This window comes from Panicum virgatum, chromosome 3N (genome assembly GCF_016808335.1).
Source record: "Panicum virgatum strain AP13 chromosome 3N, P.virgatum_v5, whole genome shotgun sequence".
Lineage (NCBI taxonomy): Eukaryota > Viridiplantae > Streptophyta > Magnoliopsida > Poales > Poaceae > Panicum > Panicum virgatum.
In genome coordinates this window covers 16,150,139-16,171,489 of record NC_053147.1, presented here as the reverse complement: position 1 = coordinate 16,171,489, position 21,351 = coordinate 16,150,139, and the positions used below count along the sequence as shown (strand labels likewise).

The 21,351-nt window shown below is 50.6% G+C and overlaps 2 protein-coding genes across 3 annotated transcripts; one reads left to right on the top strand and one right to left on the bottom strand.

Moving 5' to 3' along the window:
• The first annotated feature begins 696 nt into the window (after nucleotides 1-696).
• LOC120664650 (NAC domain-containing protein 73-like) lies at nucleotides 697-2,704 on the top strand. 2 transcript variants are annotated; one of them, XM_039943933.1, is made up of 3 exons: nucleotides 697-1,238; nucleotides 1,451-1,679; nucleotides 1,766-2,680. In XM_039943933.1, exons 1-3 carry the CDS (start codon nucleotides 1,086-1,088, stop codon nucleotides 2,356-2,358), a joined length of 975 nt encoding a protein of 324 aa, XP_039799867.1. In that variant the 5' UTR covers nucleotides 697-1,085; the 3' UTR covers nucleotides 2,359-2,680. The 2 variants fall into 2 exon arrangements, with proteins under 2 accessions (XP_039799867.1, XP_039799868.1); XM_039943934.1 differs by having other exon boundaries at nucleotides 731-1,238; nucleotides 1,451-1,646; nucleotides 1,766-2,704.
• LOC120664649 (guanylate-binding protein 7-like) lies at nucleotides 2,673-10,060 on the bottom strand. Its single transcript, XM_039943932.1, has 14 exons — nucleotides 9,700-10,060; nucleotides 7,956-8,117; nucleotides 7,639-7,704; nucleotides 7,373-7,516; nucleotides 7,058-7,171; nucleotides 6,859-6,960; nucleotides 6,105-6,290; nucleotides 5,677-5,766; nucleotides 5,468-5,602; nucleotides 5,213-5,335; nucleotides 5,032-5,117; nucleotides 4,314-4,926; nucleotides 4,107-4,184; nucleotides 2,673-4,012 (listed from the first exon to the last, which is right to left on the bottom strand). Exons 1-14 carry the CDS (start codon nucleotides 9,955-9,957, stop codon nucleotides 2,981-2,983), a joined length of 3,189 nt encoding a protein of 1,062 aa, XP_039799866.1. The 5' UTR covers nucleotides 9,958-10,060; the 3' UTR covers nucleotides 2,673-2,980.
• Between the last annotated feature and the right edge of the window lie 11,291 nt (nucleotides 10,061-21,351).

The following is a 21,351-nucleotide window of genomic DNA, read 5'->3' as shown; positions in this document are numbered from 1 at the left end:
TGCCTCGGCAGCGACGCACCCGCGATCGCCGGCCGGCCGGCGCCGTGGGGGGGCGGGCCGCGCGCGCGCGAGCAGGGGGAGCGAGGGCTGGGGCCCGGCCGGCGCAGAGAATCCGGCGGCCGGTCCTGGTTTCCTTCTCACGTATACGTACGGAGGAATTCGCGGTGCCCATACGTGAGGACCAAGCAAACGTGCCATCATCCACCTGCCGTGTGATCCTCCGATCCGACCCTAGCTTCGCTTCGCTTGGCTTGCTTGCGTGTGTTCTTCATTTCTTGTGTACACGCGCACACGGGCAACAAAGACATAAAAGACGAAGAGAAAACGAGGCCAGGGCATCGTCTCTCTCGAGTCTCGATCGTGGGCGGCTCATCGTCGTCCTACATACCGCGCGTCCGCGCCTCGCCCTAGCTTTGTAGTGCTAGTTGCTGACGCTAGCTAGTGCCTCGAGCTCGAGCAGCGCTCCCTATCGATAGATACCTATCTAGATGGTATCTCTCCTCGTCTTTGTTGGGAGATCGACCACGGCGCTCGGCCGACCGAGAAGCTAGTGTGGTTGCGCTCGCATGCACGGCGTGCGAGTGTGTACAGTGTTCGTACCGGCTGGGGATGGGGAAGTCACCGATCGAGGCTGCTGGTGTACGGGTGTGTGTGTGATCGCAGGTAGCTTTTAACAGGGACAAGCTAGCTAGCTAGCCAGCGCCCAGCGGCGGCTTCCTCCTTTTCTCTCCCGGCCGGGCCTCGGTTCTCTTTCCTTGACCAACCCCCTTTGTTTGTTGTTCTCCCTCTCCGATCGATCCCTGTCGTGTGTGTCGTCTCTCTCTCTCTCCCCCCCACCCCCCAAACACGGCAACACCCCTGCTCTCTCTAGACCCCAGCCTATGCTTAGCCCCGCCTCGTCGTCTTCTTTTAACACCCTGCATTATATCCCTCTCCGCCAGCCGATCGAGCCGGTTTTAACCTTCATTTGCCGGCCGCCTGTCATGGGTGTTTTATAGAGGAGCACGCGCGCGGCGCACCCTTTGTCGTCGTCGTCCCTACACGTTCGTCTCCCGAGGAGAGAGAGCGCGCGCGGCGAGCTTAGGATGACGTGGTGCAATGGCTTCAACGACGTGCGCGCCGCCGTGGAGATCAGCCTGTCCCCAACCGCCGCCGCCGCGGGCAAGAAGGCCGCCGCGTCGCTCGCCGTCCTCGTCAAGATGTGCCCGTCGTGCGGCCACCGCGCGCACTACGAACAGGTTCGTACACACGCACGCTTGCTGCGCGCGTGCCCATGCATTGATTGTATTTGCTCGCTCGTCTGTGCGGATCGGAGCATGGTGCAGTTTACTTACTCGATCATTAGTGCATGCAAATTTCATCTTTCTGTGACGAAGAGCAACATGGGCTTTCCTGCCGCCAATTATGTCGCTGGTGAGTGATGACATGGGTGTTTTTTTTTTCTCTGCAGGAGACAACATCGATCCAGGACTTGCCGGGCCTGCCGGCCGGCGTCAAGTTCGACCCGACGGACCAGGAGCTTCTGGAGCACTTGGAGGGCAAGGCGAGGCCGGACTCCCGGAAGCTCCACCCCCTCGTCGACGAGTTTATCCCCACCATCGAGGGCGAGAACGGCATCTGCTACACGCACCCCGAGAGGCTCCCCGGTACGAAACGCGAACGCACGTTTTGTGCATCACGTACGTACGTGCCGGTCGATTCAGAATTCCAGATCGATGTATGCATGTCGATCAGCAGCACGTGCCACTGCTGTTTGTTTCTGCAGGCGTGAGCAAGGACGGGCTCGTCCGGCACTTCTTCCACCGGCCGTCCAAGGCGTACACGACGGGGACGAGGAAGCGCCGGAAGGTGCACAGCGGCGACGGGGACGACGGCGGAGGCGGCGAGACGCGGTGGCACAAGACGGGCAAGACGCGGCCGGTGCTGTCCCACGGCAGGCCCCGCGGGTACAAGAAGATCCTGGTGCTCTACACCAACTACGGCAAGCAGCGCAAGCCCGAGAAGACCAACTGGGTGATGCACCAGTACCACCTCGGCTCCGACGAGGAGGAGCGCGACGGCGAGCTCGTCGTCTCCAAGGTCTTCTTCCAGACGCAGCCCAGGCAGTGCGGCTCCACGGCGGCGGCCAAGGGGGCCGTCGCCGCCGCCAACGTCGTCACGAGCAGCAACGCGCTTGCCGGCCATCACCAGGGTGGTAGCGTTCTCAGGGAGGCAAACGGTGTCGATCAGTTCTACAATCCAGGAACAATGATGGGGTACCAGGGGGTCCCAAACAACAGGGCACCTCCTGTCCCTGGTGCTTCTCACTTCATGCCTAGCTTCGCAGTGCATGCAGGGAGGGCTACCTTTGGCCCTTGAATCAAGAATTCAGGACAAAGGTTTATACAAGACCTATTCAATTCAATTCACAGGTTAATTAAATAGGGATTTAGGAGCAGGTCATGCCGTCAGGGCATTTGTCCCTGGCCTGGAAAACTACCTACCTCACACGCGAAGAAACATATCGTGTCCTTTGCACTCTAACTTGACGTTCATTTACGAACTACAAAAATTGTTTTCTTTTAAGATTCCTTTCTATTAGATAGGTCATATGTTCAACATCATATGCTGTTGTTCCATCGTAGTACTTGAATACTCGAATCATAAACATGTAAGGGGAAAAAAAGCCATGCTGCTCCAAGATTGAATCAGTTCATTTCTTCAAGTTAGAACTTTGGATAGTTCAGTCTCTCCTACATCACCACGTACGAAATGATGAGCTTCAAACAACTCCCAACGGCAACGGGCAAACTGATACAAGAGCTTGCCAATGATGCACGCTAAAAATGGACGGCACCATGGGAGAAACACACAAAACAGAGTTTAAACTAAGTTACATGCTTTGTTTCACTTCCATCTTGACCGTGTCGATAACATTCAATGCTACAGGATAGTCTAAGCACGAATACAAAGGGTAAGCACAAGTATTGCCGAGGAATTACTACTTGCCGACGACATGCTTTTCATATAAGGCGACGATGTCCTTCTTGTTAGGATTCTTCAACTGCAGCAGTTGAGCACCAAACCCGTGCTTGGTGAGCTCTTGCTTCAGTTTCTGCACAGTGAATTTAGTATAGTCTTCGGTCTCTGTCCCTTGCTGGCTCCCGGTGTAAGCATCTTCCCCAATAAACACAGATCCACCGTCCTCTGTATGATTGTTCTTGAACGGGCTTGTCGTGCTTTTTGATCGTTTCCGACGCCTCCCATTGTCGTCATCATCAATATCCATATCATGGACAGACTCGGTAGCTTCACCCCTTAAGCGCCTTGCTGAGGTCTTGAGCTTGCTATCGAGTGCAGTTTCATTGAGCTGAATTGATGCCCGCTCTTGTTGAAGCATGTCCAGTTTGCCTTGAGTCGCTTGCAACTGCAATGACAAGGCCTCAGCCCTCTTGTTGGCTTCAGCGCAGGCTTCACGCTCTGTTGCCAGCAGGCTCTCAAGAACCTGGACCGTGTTGGATCTTTGCTGGTTATTCCGTTTCAACATCTCATCAATCTCTTTTTCCCGCTCATCAACACTATTTTCAAGCAATGTGACCTTGGACATGGCATCCTTCTCTGACTGATGAAGTCTCTCAATCTCTTCCACCATCTTGGCCTTGTCTCTTTCTAGAGCCTCAACTTGCCGCTCCATTCTTTCTATCAGTGCAAGTCGCTCCATTGCAAGCCGCTGAGCTTCACCCTTATCCTTTTGAGCAGCAGCAGCTTCTGAACGAGCTACATCAGCCAATTCTGTTGCTCTTCTGGCCTCCCTTTCAGCTTCCTTGCATCTAATGTCTGTCTCATCAAACTTTTTGCATTCTGCCAGATACTTCTCCTGAAGATGGTTCTTTTCTTGTTCCAGGATCCTAACTTCCTTCTCACGTGACAGAACTTCACTTCTAATAGACTCCAGGTTATCTGTCAACGATCTGATCTCTTCCTTCAAAGCCTGCGAATCTGACTCATGGCTCTTCAACTTTGCTTCAGTGGCCTGAATTAGACCATTGGCAAAATGAGATTATGTTAACAGAGAGGGAGAGGGACAGGGAGATGAGAGAGGGTGGGGGCGAGGCAGACAGACAGACCTCAAGCCTTGAGATTAAACTTGTAGCATGAATTTCAGTTTGGTTAACTTTAGCACTTAATCTTGAAATTTCCTCTTCCTGTTACACATAACAAACAAAAAGTTAAGTGACCAAGACCATATACATACAACTTGGAAGAAAAATAATATTGGATGCAACATTTTTTACATAAATCAAAGAATGCATAACATTGAGACAAAGGATAACCTTCTCAGATAATTGGCTAGCAAGTTCAGCCCTCAAAGCATCTTCCCTCTCCTGCACTTTCTTATTTGTGCGTTCCTGTGCTACAGCCGCTCTCTGCAGAGCTGTTTTGGCCTCACTAACAGCAACTTCATATTTGCGTTTCCACTCTGATGCTTCTTCTTGAGCAGACTCAGCCTGTTCTCGTGTTGCGGATAATCTACCCTCACTGATATTTACCCTCGACTCTAGAGAAGCAATTTGAGATTTTAACTTACTCTCATCTGCCTTTTGCTGCAAAATACTGTGATCATATTTGCTTCTCCAGTCATTGGATTCCCATTTTGCAGTTTCAAGAGAAGATGACAAGCTCATGCACCGCTCTTCCAACTTGCTACTCTTGGTCTGAAGTTCAGTAATACGAAGAGAGTAGTCCTTTGAGATTTTCTGCTTATCATTGATAACTTCCTCATAGCGCCTCAAGTATTCAGCTCTGTGGCCCTCACTTGCTTCAAGCTGCTTCCTGAGCAGTACCAACTTATCATCACTTGAATTGCATTTCAATCTTAGGGCATTCCTTTCAGCATCTATATGCTCCAACTGTTTTCTGAAAAGGTCTAGCACAGGCCCAGCTAAACTGTAGTGATCATTCCAACAAAGGAATAAAATAACAAAACTAGGTGAGATCATTGTTTCACATCAACCAACAATAAGACAAATGACGTGGTGCATTAGTGCATACCATTGCTGTAGGAAAGTGGTCAGCCTTTTCCATTTCCCGGGACCATAGGCTGTTGACTCATACTCTGTGAGCAGACCATCAAGGAGCTGCATCCAATGAAAAGGACATAATATAAACAATAATGGAGAATAAGATTCTCGTCGATTAAGTAGAACAGCAGAGAAGTTTACAGTTGTCTTACCCTGACTACATCATCTAGCTTCGCATCAGGGCGGTTACATGCTGCCCGCACCTTTGATTCCATGCTCTGTACTCGGTTTGAACATTGCAAATCAGCCTCCAGAAAAGTGTTTCTTTTGTAATCCTGCATTCATGTGCTTATTACTTCAACAATGCTGACTAATAAATATTACATGTGATTATGTGAAAGACAATAATAAAAATGTATGCTGAGAGTAAAAGCAGCTGATAAGTAATAAACTAATATTAATGTCACCTCAAAGGCCTTTCGGAGAGAACTGTGAAGAAGCTTTTCAAATTTTGAACGGGCTGACCCAGCACCCACAGCAGAAGCGTTAAAAGCACTGATAGCCTTCCTCATCGCATCTTCATGTGCTTCTCTCAAAGAATCCTGCATGCCTATAAGTCAAAAGAAACCCAATAGTTCAAATGAGAAAGTACTCACTCACTTATTAGCTATCCTACCTCTTCTATTTGTTTTTTCCGGTCAAAACAAGAATTGTAAGTGTCCACAGCAGAATCATATGCCCTCCGACATTCTGCTTCCTCCACACTCTGTGTAAATAAAAAAAAACTATCAGAAAACATCCACCCAGAGAGGAACAAAATATTTTAATGGTTGAACCTAACAGGTGCATCAACTAATATACTGGTTCACCGGCCAATGCATATGTACTTCGGTTCCTCATCAAACAGTTGAGAATGTTTCATATGCAATTCATGTTTTAATGGTGTTTCTTTCAGTTGCAAATATATGTTGACACAATGTATTTGCAGAACATGCTTGTATATCAGTCAGGTCTATAACATGTACAGCTGCATGAATTAAGCTGCAATTCAAAAAATGAAAAAGTGAATAAAAAACCACACTGCTATAATCAACCTAGATATACCTTCCATGATGAGGATATTATAGGGACAGCACCACTATTAATGGCATCAAGAAATGATTGTGTCAATCCAGCAAGGATGGGGCCTGTCATTGTACTAGCTCCAAGTTGTTTTGGTCTTGTTCGGTCAAGCACAAATCTTGTGAAAGCATCCAGACCAGACCTGAACTCTGGCCGGAAATTACTCAGCTGTAATAAAGATATAAGGAAACATTGCATCAACATCAATCTGTTATACCAATATGATTATGCCAGAACATTCATTATGATTCTAATAACTCCTAAAGGGAAAAACATGCATCTCTTTAATCTATTCTTATGCCTCTTTGCTGACCAAAGTTCCTCAAAACCCAAAGACATACTTGCATAATTTGGTTCTCTAATAAGGTGTACATTGTTTCATGTTTGGTAGAACAAACCAAATGCCAATATTTACTACTCCCACAAGTCAGACACACGAGTAGTTTTACGATGCATGCAGTCAATCTTTTTGAAGTTGGTTAATTACTGGGTAGGATATGGACAAATAATATAGTTTGCACGGATATCAGATAAAAGCTTGATCTTTCTGATTGGTACCTAACACGCTATTACCAACAGTAGTTTTTCGAATATTTTCTTAAATACTCCCATGCAATCAGAAGTTTAGAACCAATAGTCAACACTCAACAAATAAATAGTGTTTGCCTCGCGGTTGACGGACAAGGCCACAACAACCAACTGTTCCCTGTAGATCAAAGAAGGAAGAAATGCTTACAGGAAGTTGATCGAGGCGCTGGAGATCCTTCTCATTATTCACAGGTCGCACAAGTGTAAAGCATTCCCTATCAGGAAAAAGTGCGCGGATGGACTCCCGTATCTTTTCCAGAACAAAAGAAGTATCAGGATAGTCCATATGTCAAGTTACTTAAAGCAGAAATACAGAACCATATTTCATCGAAAAAACACTACCATACCGCATTCTTTGCAGATACATCCCTTCCTCCACCTTGAACAGGCCTAAGTGCCAGTTCTAAGTAATCACGTGGGGTAATTTTTCTGTTGTCTTCAGTCAAATCCAGGTAGAAGTCCTATAGGAAAGGAAGCAGAATGTAAGTGTATATCAAATATGTGTTGCATAATGACTGAGGTTGGACACAATATATGTTTGATGGAAGTCCGAAGGTTTTTCAAGAAATAAAAATGGAAGTCAGAAGGTGATGCACAGCTAAGGAATAATTCAGGCATTCAGGAAACATAATTAATCTGGACAAAGGAATGCAATATCTTACTCTCAACAACCAAATAAAGACAGGTGAAAACTGCCCAAGTCCAGATGCGGTGGACCTTCCACCTGAGGCCCTGACACGTATATGCTTTGTCATCTCCGTGACTAGTGAGAGACGATCCAATGCAGCTTCATCTATGCCTCCCATCTAGAAAAAGTACCAGAAGGCTCAGAAATTTGCATCCTGAGTTATTACAACTGAAGACCAAAGTATTGAGTCTACAATTCCCACCATGCTCCAAATATGAATTCACTCATTCAGAAATGTACCTGGTTGTAGATGAACATGCTTGACAGTAGAACAGCCAAGGAAAATATTTGGATGCTATAGGTTCCCTGCCAAAAGGGAATCAGTGGGCATGAGGCAGTAATGCAAAAAATATCAATGAGTTATACCACAGAAAACACAAAATAAAAAATCACCCCAAAAAAGTAAATGATAGTGAAGACTCAGAATTATGATTCACCCAAAAATTGTGGCTCACCAAAAAGATGTGGATCTAAATATAATAATATCATTTTTAACATCAATAAGCATATCATGATCAATGAGTGGGTGTTAATTCAAGGGTGGCACCAACACATACCGTTTGATCATAAGCATCAATTCCTTCAGTATCCAACAGCACGAGACTGTATTCAGTTCCATCCAGACCAGTTCTCTTCAAAGGCGCACTCCACATCCAAAGTCCCTTAGTGCAGGGTCGATGTGTTGAGGCCACTTGAAAACCGCTGCTTCGCCCAAGAAGCTACATACAGAGGCCAAAATTCATCATCTGAGGCAGAAAATCAAACAAAAATGATGCACAACAATAGAATATCAATTTATGTCATTGCTGGGTGTAAAATGACTAATAAGTGTGATACATCATCTCAATTTACTCCAACCTTCCAAATTTTATCTCATGGATGCAAATGCCCATAGAAAATCATTAACATGCAAGCTTAATAATCACCAAGAAGGGGAAGAGTAGAAAATAGGAAGATCTAGAATATCTAGCTGTAACAAGACTCCGTCTGTCAAATAAAATCTCACAATTTGGAATTCCATGGCATTTCTCATGCTTAATTAAAACCTCAAAGTATCAAAAGATGTTTAAAGACCTAATGCTAATATGACACTGACGCAATGAAGGTCAGAATGAGGCATACAACAACAAAGCCTTTTAGTCCTATGCAAGTCGGGTTAGCATAGAGCTGAAACCCAACATGATCCACCACCAAAGAGGCATACATAAATAATCAGAGTTTAGCAGTGATCCCGCTTAACATTAAACTCCACTACTTGTCAAATTCTCCACCTACTGGTTGTCTGGTTCAACAGAGAGTCAAGGTCCATAGTAACGTTTACCCAAACTTATGTCATCCCTACTTCTTACATTTTCACATCCTATATAGTGTGTGGTTGTTGAAGATATGCACCCAAGAACTGCTTACCAACAACATGTGAAGCTTTTTGTCAATCATTGCTTCACAAACTCAAACTATTGTTTCATATAAGTTTGCAGATAATTATGTATGTATATCCAATGTCCATATGATCCCAAAAACTAAAAAATGTCTTCCTTGACTAGGTAATATGATGACAACTTATACTCATGCTAATCAATACAAGGTGCCAAAACCCCATGCAATCAAAACGAAGCATTGACTTTCTAATAGAAATGTAAAATGCCATTGTAATACCAAAAATATTGCACAGTTCTGTAAGATGATGTCCACATTGCATCTTAAGCACTAAACCTCATTTGCACGGAACCTCTGATTTTTTTTCTAGCAAAAACGACATATCTAAATGCATGGAGATACAATTTTCACCCTTAACATCTGTGTGCAGAATTAAGTCACCCACATTGATCCTCACTTTGAATTCCCTTAAGCACTAAACCTCATTTGCACGGAACCTCTGATTTTTTTCTAGCAAAAACGACACATCTAAATGCATGGAGATATAATTTTCACCCTTAACATCTGTGTGCAGAATTAAGTCATCCACATTGATCCTCACTTTGAATTCCCTTTCTCCTAAAGACTGGACACATGTCAATCATTATGCTTGCGTCAAACAACGTGAACAGGCCGCGTATTTCCATATTTCGGGCAAAATCACCAATTCGTCCAGTAAACAAACCCTAGAATCCAAGAGGATACCTAAACCCTACAACTCGAGTTGCTAACTTCATCACTTAAACATTTCTAACTCCGTAATTGAAGCCGAACCACATCAGCAGACCATATCTCAGAAAATAACGCCAAAACCCTAGCCTCGCATCACCAATGGCCAGACCCAGGCATCCCCCAAAACCTAAGTTCGCCCTGTCGCGCGCGTACCTGGTTGAGCACGAAGCTCTTGCCCTGCCGCGCGCGGCCGCAGACGGAGACCACGCCGACGGGGCCCTTGACGAGCTGCAGCGCCGCCACCGCCTCGGGGTCCATCACGAACTTGCCCTTCTCGTCGCAGTACACCAGCCGCAGCGGCCGCGCGGGGCCCGCCGCCGCGTCGCCGTCCCCGCTTCTGGCGGGGGTCGCGTCGCCGGCGCTAGGGCTCCCCCCGCCGGCGCCCCCGCGGAGGCCGAGCATCTGCAGCATCGCGAGTTCGCCGACGGCGGCAAGGGTCCCGTGACTCTTGTTTTCTGAACCCTTTCAAAAATGGGAAGAGGGAAGGGGAATCGCGGCGGCGAGTGCCCTCGGGGGGCAACGCAACGAAGCAACGCGGTTGGGTTCCCGCTGCGTTGGAATGACGCTGGGCGCGGCCACGGGCACGCGGCTGCCTATTGGGCCTCACGCGTTGTGTCCCCCGTGGTGAGCTGGACTGAACTGTTGGGCCTTGGTCGGTGCAGAAAGCCTTTCTTTTTTCTTTCCAGCAGGTCGGTATGGGGATGAGCTGGACCTCCCCACCTCTTCACCTTTGACAAAGGAGTCATTGGGGCGGTATTGAAATCTTTCTTTTGAAGCCCAGATTTGTAGCCTGTCATGAACATCGAATACCCTATAAATTCCAGAGCTTAAAGTTTTGGAGCACTGTCAAGTGTCAAACGCTATCATGAAACGGGTATTTGTATCCTGAATTGCAATAGAAAAAAGAATGAGGAATGGAAGTCGGTGTCTCTTCAAAGTGTGGTTCAGTATTTTCTCCGTGGGCCTCTTTAGAGTTTAGACTGAACTTTCAAATTCTTGGGCCCATTGGGCCTTCCATAACAATGTTCGGGTTTTCTGGAACTAGAAATTCAGGAAGCAACCAACGTTGCACATCAGCCCACTTTATAATTCTGTAAAATAAATAACTATCAAGTAATGCTTGTGTCTAGACATAGGTCAAGTTATTCTTCTTTTGCACCACTAATTATTTTGTTTAATATGAATCAGATATAAGACATATTTCTAATGTTTTTCTAAGAAATAAAAAGAAATAGGTCTTCCAGATCGTGCCGTCGTATATATATGGACATTGGACAGCGCACCTGTTGCCGACCAGGAGCGAGCACGATTTATTCCGGCATGTCCATTATTGGTTGAACGTATCTGCAAAGCAAACCAGTCTGAATCAAAGGCACGTCCCATCCATACCAGATTAGCAAAAGATGGGTCTCTGATGGCTCACGTGGCCCTGCCAGAATTGCACTGCTCATCTCTCTTTTGCGCGACGCCGTTCGCGACAGAATCTTACAGGTGCCGCTTGGTCGGACGGATGTCGATCGTGCATGTCCCGCTTCCTCAAAACCAGAAAAAACATAATAACAAGGATGCGGTGACTGTTAAGCACTTTCAGGCAGCCAATCATGCCTTTTGGAGCCAAGATTCGGAAGATTATTATCAGTAGAACTTATTCAGCCATCAGCGGTATGCCAGTGTGGGAACACTGTCTGAACCCAACTGTTTTTCAGCACATTACGTTCGATCAGCACTGAAACGGCAAATGGCGACAGCACCGAGTTGGATTTACAGGAGCATTTGATTAGTACTCCACTAGTTAATCCTTATAAGCCGGGAAAGTGAAGGGTGTGTAGGCCAATATACTAGAATGGCAGCGAAAGCAAGATGCTACCAAACAAATGGTTCAGCTGAAAAGGAATGCTCAAGCATGCAGCTGACACTAATTCCCATGATGTTAAGCGTACAAGTAGAGGGCTAGCTCCCTATCTGATTGCCTAGAGCACTTACTTCTGGAAAAGTTTTAACCAGTGTAGATTACAATGCGGACAAGCTAGCCATTGTGCCTTTCTGTCAACCCCTGGTGTGCTTTGCCTTTCATGATTAATCTAGCACTTGTTTCCAGCTGCTCCTGAATTCGAATGTTTTCTTTTTGGGTTTTTTTATGCGTTTGCAATTAAAAACTCCCGGTACAGGACAGCAGCAAGCTGCTCCGTAGAAGTATGCTGCCGCCCTTCCGGTCTGCCATCCACTCAAAGACCTGGATTAAGAAACCCCCATCAGATCAAATCCAATGAAGCAAGGCGGCAGCACAGAAGGGTTGGGAGAAATAGGGCAGCATACATGCATGAACCGGCTAAAATGCTGAGAAAAAAATAGTGGGTCACACACCCTGAAACCCGCAGGGGCGTCATCAAGTCGGCTCAGCAACAGCAAATCACGCGGCGGACCCAGCTCTTCGCCGCCACCCGATCAATCGGCGCTCTGGATGCCACCGAGAGCACGGTTTCGATTCCGAGTGTGGTCCCTCCCCCTCCCTCCCTCCCGATCTCGCATCCTCACCTTCGCGCAGCGTGGTCACGCCCCTCCGGCCGCCCTGCCAGGATCTGCCGGCCAGTCGTGGCCGCGCTGCGCTGCCATGCCCGTCGCAGCCGGGCGGGCTGCCAGTGCCAGCTCCGGCTGACGCGCTCGAAGCTGAGTCTCCAATAAACGCTCGCCAGCGGCCCGCCGGATCGAACGGGCAAGCTCCTGCGATCCCTTTCGAACGGGGCCAATTCCGTCAATGCGCTCGCCGGGTCCAGTTCGATCGACGGGTGAAGAAGGGTGTGGTGACGCATGCCATGGCTAGGAGGAGGTGCGCAGCAGCAGCAGCAGCATGGTCCCTCTGCTGGGCCTGCCTGCGCGTTTGGGTCTTTGAGGCTCTCCGCAGTGGACTCTGGATCGCGCTCTCTACACGTTTTACAGTTCCTTTTACCGCAAAAAAGTGCTGCAGCGGCACTCTGTAAGGCGCTCTCCATCGTTGCGTGCGGGATTTCCGCGCGCCAAAGCTGGCGCGGTAGCGGCCGCTCTCTACCGGCGACGTGGCGTGGGGCCCGCCTCCGTCCGTTGCTCCCGAGCATCCCTCCCGCGCTCGCCCATGGCCGCCCCCGCCGCCGCGGCCGCTCCGCCACGCCGAGCTCGCCCGCGCGGGGCTCGCCCGCACCGCGGCGGAGCGGAGCTCGCCACGGCGGCGCTGCTCGCTCGCCTGCGGGCCGCTGCAGCGCCGAGCTCGCCCGCGCGGGGGACGGGGCGGCGAGCTCGGCGCCCACCCAAGGCAGTGAGCCGGGGAGGAGGGGCCGCCGGGAGGGGAGGGGCTCGGCGCCCACCCAAGGCCGTGGCGGCGCGGAGGGAGGGGCGCGGCGAGGAGGCCGAGGAGGAGGGGCCAGGGCGGAGTAGCCGGAGAGAGGGAGAGGGAGGACGACCGCCGGTAGCCGGCCCTGCTCGCCTCGCCATGGCCGCTCGGAGGGGTGCCGCCCGGCCGCCGCGAGGCCCGCCGCCCCGGCCCCACGCCAGCCGTGCCGGGCGCCGAGGCCATGGGAGGAGGCGGGAGGAGCGACGAGGAGGGGCGAGGAGGGAGGACCGGGGCGCGGGGAGGCGAAGGGGCCTTCGGTGCGGCGCGTTCCCCGCCAGGCCCACCGCTCGCCGGCTCGAGATGGAGGGGAGGGTGGGCGGCGCGCGGATCCGGGGAGGGAGCTCCACCGAGCCATGGCCGCCTCCGCGCCTGCCTCGCCGGTGCGCGCGGGCCTTCGCCTTCGCCCGCCATGGCCCGCAAGGCCCGCCGCAGCTCGCGGCGGAGGGAGAGCGGAGGGAGGAAGGGAGGGGGAGGAAGGCCGCCGGAACGGAGGGAGGAAGGGAGGGGGAGGAAGGCCGCCGCAGCTCGCGGCGGAGGGAGAGCGGAGGGAGGAAGGGAGGGGGAGGAAGGCCGCCGGAACGGAGGGAGGAAGGGAGGGGGAGGAAGGCCGCCGCAGCTCGCGGCGGAGGGAGAGCGGAGCTCGCCTGCGGGCCGTTGCGGCGCCGAGCTCGCCCGTGCGGGGGGAGCAAGGCCGCCGCGCCATGGCCGCGAGGGAGCAAGGGCTCGCAGGGGAGGGGGAAGGGGGGAGGGGAGCAAGGCCGCCTCGCCATGGCCGCCGGCGGAGGCCGGGGGAGGAGGGGCGCGGTGGCGGAGGGAGAGAGGAGGGGGAGAGAGAGAGGCTGCGGGGGAGAGAGCGGGGAGGGAGGGCGGGGTAAAAAAAGGAAAAAAAAATACGACATGTGGGTCCCACGTTGTGGTAGTTGGTATAGAGAGTGATATAGAGAGTGAATGAACGCGGAGAAACTGAATATAGAGAGGAGAATCTCGATGACTAGGCAGGAATATTCCTTTTAGAGAGTGACGAGTGCGGAGAGCCTGAGCTCGTGATCCGCTGCCAATCCCAGAACCAACTCTGCTGCTGTAGTACATCGATACTGCAGAGTACATTGGCGGATCACAACTCACAACGTTTCTTTGCTAAAAAAAAACTCACAACGTTTCTCTCTCTAGTCTCGAGTACTTGAGTACAGTTCTCTCCACTACTACTCCCTAGCCGTAGGCCGTAGCGGTACAGTTTGCGCTTCATTGGGTGTGTTTAGTTCCGCGAAAATGTGACAGAAAATGTCGCATCGGATACTGTAGCACACTGTAGAATTTTTCGTTTGTTTGTGGTAAATATTTTTTTATTATAGTCTAACTAAGCTCAAAAGATTCGTCTCGCAACGTACATCAAAACTATACAATTAGTTTTTTTTTACTTATATTTAGTACTCTATGCATGAGTCATTTGCTATATTTAATATTTCGATGTGATTTTGATGTGATGGAAAATTTGGAAACTTTTGGATGAGTTTGGGAAAGTGAACACATCCATTCTACTGTCCGTGAAGTAGTTGCGTGCATGTCCCCCGGCTTACCCAGGAAACGCGCGCTCTGTGCTCCGTGAAGTAGTTAAGGACTGTCTGGTCCTGCCACAACAGGATGCACGTCGAGGTACTACTAGGAGTACGTCGTGTCACTAGTGTACACAGATTTTAGAGAATCAGCTATCAGAGCAATTTAATTGATCATTACGGAGGTGGTCACCTGGCTGCATCTCTTCCCTTCCTTTTGGCTTTGATGTAGCATCGGCAGAATGGGCATACTCCAAATGAAACGAGAGGCTTTTCTGTCACCTGCTCCGGCATCAGCCAAAAGCTAAGGCTCTGAATAGTTTCCAAAAATTTTCAAGATTTTTTGTCACATTAAATTTTTGGACACATGTATAAAATATTAAATATAGTTTTAAAAAATAATTAATTGCACAATTTAGCTGGAAATGATGAGATGAATTTTTTGAGTCTAATTAGTATATGATTAGACAATAATTATCAAATAAAAACAAAAATGCTACAGTAGCCAAACCCAAAAAAATTCGCGAACTAAACACGCCCTAAAAGGGCATGCATGCAAAGCCTTTTGCTAACCCAGGGATCAAGCTCATAAGCCCTGCCGGGATTACAAGGATAAAAAGGGCTCGGCTCACAGCCAAGCAAAATGATCAATCGAGACAAAAGCTCACAGGCTATTCATATATGCAAACCCGTAATGGCTCTCCGCTCGTGCTGAGGCGTCGATCTCGTACGTTTTGATCGCGCGCCGTCCTTGAGAGATCCGCCGCTTGTTCCCTTCCCCACAAGTGGAAAACCTTTACCTCGAAGCGCTGCCGAATCGGGAGGGCATCCCGCCATTTCGTGAATCTCCGGCAACACCAGGAGCTGAGTGAGATAGCGTGTCTTTCCGTGAAGCAACTTTGCTAGCTTTGGTAGACAGACGCCTCCTTTTGCGTAAACTAGCTACTCATCCATCATCTCGTCCCCTCTCACGATTGGGGCCGGCCGGGCCGGGCCCTCCGTAGAACTGCCGCCACCTCTTTTTATGTCTGTAGCCACCCAGTAGATGGCTATAGGCTGTCACTAGAGAGTGAGTCTATGCTGATGTTTTTTATTTTCTAGAGGTGATGGAATTGAAGTCTAGGTAACGAGAGTCTTTAGACCAATATCAGTGGAAGTGTTATAAAAATATTATGTACATTAAATTTGCTAACATATACCAATAGTATGAGGAGAAATGAGTGAGAAGTGTCATGAAATATGAGAGGAGTGTCATCACCATAATACGTAACGCCGCGCGCGAAAACTTCCGCCCTCGCTCTCCCGGCTAGATTAGCTTCTAGAGCCCCCCGTGATGGAGTAGGAGTAGTTTGCTTACGGTAGTGTAATTAACAAGCTGTTTTTTTCCTAAAAAAAAAGAAACAGCATGCTGCTTTGCCCAGGGCTTGGGGATCTGAAAACAAAACCGGAACAGCGAATGCGTTGTCGAAGTGGAGTGCTCCGCAACAATGCTCATTTACTAATACCGGGGTCCATGTTGGATCATGTGGGATCTCGCTGCAAAAGTTTGCGACGAGGCCCTCCGGATCGCACCGATTCGCACGCCGCGGGTCGAGGTTTCTTTCGAAAAGATGAAACATCGTGTACGCTAGCACACAGTGGACAGCGGCGTGTGCGGTCGCTGTGCGTCCGTGTCCGTTTCACTGTTTCGCGATTCCGACGAAGATTCTTGTCCTCCAAAAAAAAATCCATGCCTCTGCTCCGCCACATAGGGTGTGTTTACTTCCAAAAATTCTCTCTCCAAACTTCACTATTCACCTATCACATCAAATTTTTTACCTCATATATGTAGTATTAAATATAGATAAATAAAAAAACTAATTGTATAGTTTTGATGTACACGACGAGACGAATCTTTTGAGCCTAGTTAGGTCATGATAGGACAATAATTGCCACAAACAAACGCAAAGTGCTACAGTGTGACACAATATCCGATGTGATCCTTTTTACTCCTATTTTACTGATCTAAACAAACCTGTGTCTTTTCTCGCGCGTAAAAGTGCTTTGTCTCCGTGTCACGGACAGCAGGCGGGGTACACGCTCTTGTAGCTCACAAAAAAAGAAAGAATGGGCCTTTTCCACTCCAATGCAAGGCGCCGCTTTTATCATGCATCAGCCTGGGGCTCGTGAAAGCTGCGTACCCTATCGTTTCCGTCCTTGACGTTCTCGCTATGGAATCTAGAATCTATCCGGAAATCGTACGTAGTAGGCATTTTCAGGACGCCGTGAGAGGAGTGCGATATTAATTTTCTTTGGAGGACAAGAATATTCCTCAAATATGTTGACCGTGCGATCTCACTTTTTTTACTCTAGCCGGGGGTGTTAAGAATAGCAGCCAGGGCTCTGTGCTGCTGGCTGCTTCACCAGTCAGCAACAGTGTTTTTCTTTCACCCCAAACCAACAACTAGACATTTAACAGTAATTTTCCTTCACAATAAAACAGCACCGGGCACCAGCCGCAGCCTGCCGAACTCAGGGACTAACGGGAAAGATAAGCCTCGCCTCGCCTCGCCGTACAAATGTCTTGGCGCCGCCGTACTTCACTCCGGCGGTGTACGCACGAATCCGTACGCCTTCATGAGAACTGAGACGCCCGCAGGGCCTCGCCAGCACCAGTGAACCACGCGAGTCGGCCAGTCCGGTCCACCACAGCGAGCTCTCAGCTCTCACCCTCCTGCCTCCCGTGATGGCCACCCCGTACCGGTCGGCCATGCGCGGCGTGCGTATCACGAGCTAGCTCCCGACTGGTGGTCGTGAAGGATTTGCCTTGCCTGGGATGACTGCTGCCTACCCACTCACGGGCCGACCGGGGAGGGAGGGACGCGTGGCGCGGCACCCCCACGCCCCACCCCGGGTGCAATCATACGGCGAATCATGGCGGTGGTGCTCGTGCCTTTGCCGCCGCGACGGGCGCCCGGGCCGCGCGCCGCGCTCGCCTGGTCGCATCAGCAGCCTGCGCCCCGCCACGCGGGTGGAGGTCGATCCGCCGTCCGACCCCCGCTGGCCTGCCGCCGCTGTTTTTTGGCCCGGCCACCTCGGCGCGTACGTGCGCCGCCGCAAGCATCCGATGAATGAAAAAGGCACGCCACAGCGAGAGGTGAGCACTGAACAGCAGCGGCGACTGGACCGTGTCGACGGCAACGGTACCGGTACGAGCGCGTGCAACCGCGACGCCGAGAGCGCCTGCACTGTACTACTGCGACTGTACGGGACGTCGCGATCCAGGATGTGCCGTCCGACAACCCGACGGAGATACGAGCATACGGCGCTCCTGTGATCACCGGTGCACAACACACAGCAGCTGTGTGTTCTCTGGCGAGATTAGTGTCGGACACGGGCGATTAACGTGACGTTTTGTTTGGACCAGGGTCCAATCGGAACAGGAACAGGGATACCGGCTTGTCCGCTCGCCAAGGTCCCGTCGTCATTAATCACTCAGTTTGTCGGCCTTCACCTGCGCGGAAAGCCATGTGCGGCCTGTGCTTACTCTGAAAACCACCCTTTCTGTTCATTAGCTCTGTCACATTTAGTTTCGACCCGACACACGAGTACTACAAGTCGCCTAATCTGATCGACATCTTCTGTCTCCTAATCGAAATGAGATTTTTTCTTTGCCCCCTTGCTCTTGTACTGCCACTGGACTACTGGTACCGGTACTGTGGCACGCTTTGCTAATGGCAGTCCGTAGTGCCTGATGTACGGGCCGCGGCACAAAGGTCGAGTCAAACAGCTTCGCTTTGCCGACGCCGGAAAGCCGAGCCGACGCCGGGGCCCCGCGGCGGCTCTGGGGCGGCGCCTACAGAAAATGCCACCCGTAAATCCGTAATCTTGCCCAGCTCGGGGGCACGGCCGGGCCGCGCGGCATGCGACGCGTCCTCCTTTAATCAAAAGCAAACAACGGAGCGCCGCACAGGGGGAGGAGAGGCAGACGCCGACCCCGCGAGCAACAGCGATCACAAACCACGCCATGGCTGCCGGGGGGAGGGCCCCCCGCTCGCTTCCGGTAAAGCACAGCGGCGTCGCCCCCGTCTTGTCACTCACATTTAACACGCTCACTAGCCTCTCGCCGCAAGACAACGACGGCTCAACAAGGCTCTTGACCCCGACCGTGGAAGCGCAAGGGGCAGGACAGCGGCTCCTCGGCCGTGTTTGGTTTGGAGTGTAAAAGTTTTCGTGAAAATTTTTAGTTTTTTGATCATTAATTTAGAGTATTAAATAAAATCTAATTACAAAACCTTCTCCGCAATCTTCGTGTAAATCGCGAGACGAATCTAATTAAGTATGTGATCGCGTGATTAGAGAATGGTCATTGTAGTATTACTGTAGCAAAGGATCAATTAATTACTGTCATTAGATTCGTCTCGAAAAATTACAATCATTTCTAAAAAAATTTTACAAATAGAATTCATTTAGTATTCCATACATATGAAATTCTCTTTTCGAAAAATATGTACGAAAAAATCACTGTAGAAACCAAACACCGCCATCGCTTGGCCATGTGCTCCTGTCACAGGTGCTAAACGTAAACATGGATTTCGCTTAAACGCTCAGCACCTAGCGATGCTGAGAACACGCACGATTTTCTGGCGCGAGCCGTTCGTTCATGGCTTGAAATCGTACCGGAATCTATCCGAGAAGTGGGAGCAAAGCAATCAAGGCGCCCTGGTCAGATGTACTGGGACGCTCCGGGTTTTCACCGCGGCCGGTTTACCAAACCACCCGGACAGAGACTGCTAAAAAATTTTAATTAAAATTTAAATGTTCAATGCAAATTTAAGGACCATAGGCGCATGGAACACTGGGGGTTGGGTTGGGTTGGGTACGCGATCCGCTGGAACGGAGCAAGCGCGCGGCCCTGCCGCAGCCCGGGTATCCTGGCGCGCGGTGGCACTGGCTCGGCTGCCGCGGGGGCCTGTGGAGGGAGGCGTGGTCGCGTGGACCGGACCAGAGCGGAGGCGGTGCCACGGCGAGCCCTGAGCCTGGACGGACGCCGGCAGCGCAGCAGCGTGCGCCGAGCGGCAGGCAGGCGGCCGCTTGCTGCGAAGTGCGAACGGCAGCTCTGACCCGCGCCCGATAAAAGCGAGGGGAAAGTTGTGGGGTGGGGAGGGGCGTTTCGACCGTGCTTAGATGGAACTAAAAATTTTTTTACGATGGAATTTTGTTAATTTAAAATACTAAATAAAGTCTATTTATAATTTTTTACACAGATGTGTTGTAAATCACGAGACGAATTTAATGATACTAATTAATCCATAATTATAGATCGTTACTGTAGTATCACTGTTGACAATTATGAATTAAGTAGGCTCATTAGATTTATCTCGCGATTTATAGCCCATCCATGCAAAAAAAATTGTAAATAAACTTCATTTAATATCTCATACATATACTCAAACTTTCCATGTGATGTTTTTTTATTTACTGGGTTTCCGGGTTATCATGGCCTTCGTTTCAACCCCCCTCTATATCTGCCGCCTCTCCGCTCATTGCTCTGCCTGCCCGGGCGCTGCGCCCCTGCCTACCATTTCCATCCCCACGCGCGTCTGACCGACCGCTCTGGCACCACGGGCAGACGATGCCGAGAGGAGACGAGGCAATCTACGCCGAGACGCCTCCCTCTGTCTGTCTGTGTCTCTGGCATGGCCGCATGGGCGGGGGCGGATGCGTACGCGTGGGTGGTGTCTGGCATCTAGCGCGGTGACTGCGCGCTGCTCTTGGTGGTTTCCGCGACCCGGGCCGTGTTCGGTTAGCGGTGAAATTTTTTTATGAAAACTTTTCAACCATTCTACCACTGATTAGAGGTATTAAATGAGATCTAATTGCAAAATCACCTTTACAACTATGGTACTGTAGCACTGCTGTAGCTAATGAAGACTTCGAACGTACGGTTAGACGATGGTTAGGTTCTGTCGGTGTCCCGACCCGGGGGCCCAGATTCCAACTAGTAAATGCTGCGTGTTTCCTCGTCCCAGATGATGATGCAAGATGCAACACAGTAACGCACGGTTTATCCTGGTTCCGGCCGCGGGGCCGTACGTTCAGCAAAGGGGGTGTGCGAGGGCACTATATTATCTTGCACCCGGAGTGCTTGTAGTAGGGGATACAAGTGAGGCGAGAGATGGAGGAAGGCTCCCAGGTCTCTGCTAGAAGAGGGGTTGAACGTGGCGAATAGGAATGCCGGAGCGTAAGTGATGACAGATCACGTCGGGAGGCGTCTGAGCGTCCTTAGTGCGAGAGAAAAACCAGAGTCCGCTAAAGGAAGCCCGCCTCCTCCTTTTATAGTTACAAGGAGGGGCGGCGCACATGAGTGGGGGCGTGGAAGGCGTCGTTTTCCCCTGAATCGCGGGGTACAGTGGCCGGACACTGTAAGAAGTACACTGTGGGAAGGCGGTGTGCGTCGCAGTCGTCCTGGATATCGTCCTTGGTCCTGCAAAGATCGCGCCGTTCGTCCTGCAGTGTCCCTGCAGGCGGCGTGGTCGTCGCTGATGTATGGTCTTCTATATACGGCGCGGTGGCGTTCGGTGGGCCCTGCGGACTAGGTTCCTGCATGCACCAGCGGCGGTGGGGGGCGCGGCGGCCCCGGACCCCCTGGTCGGAGTGCGGGCGTGCACACTAGTAGGTCCGGCGGACGCGTGGAGCTCCCGGACTCCTCAAGGGGTCCGGGGCTCCGTCCGTGCATGCTGAGCGCCCTTCTCGGAAGGACACGTGACGTCGCCGGACCCCTTCCCCAGTGGGAGGTGAGTCCGGATGGTCGGTGTCAGCAGAACAGTAACAGGAGCAGTGCCGAGCCTGTCTTGTCCCGCGTCGCATGTCCCACAGTGCTGCTATAGCCTCCGGGATGGCGGAGCG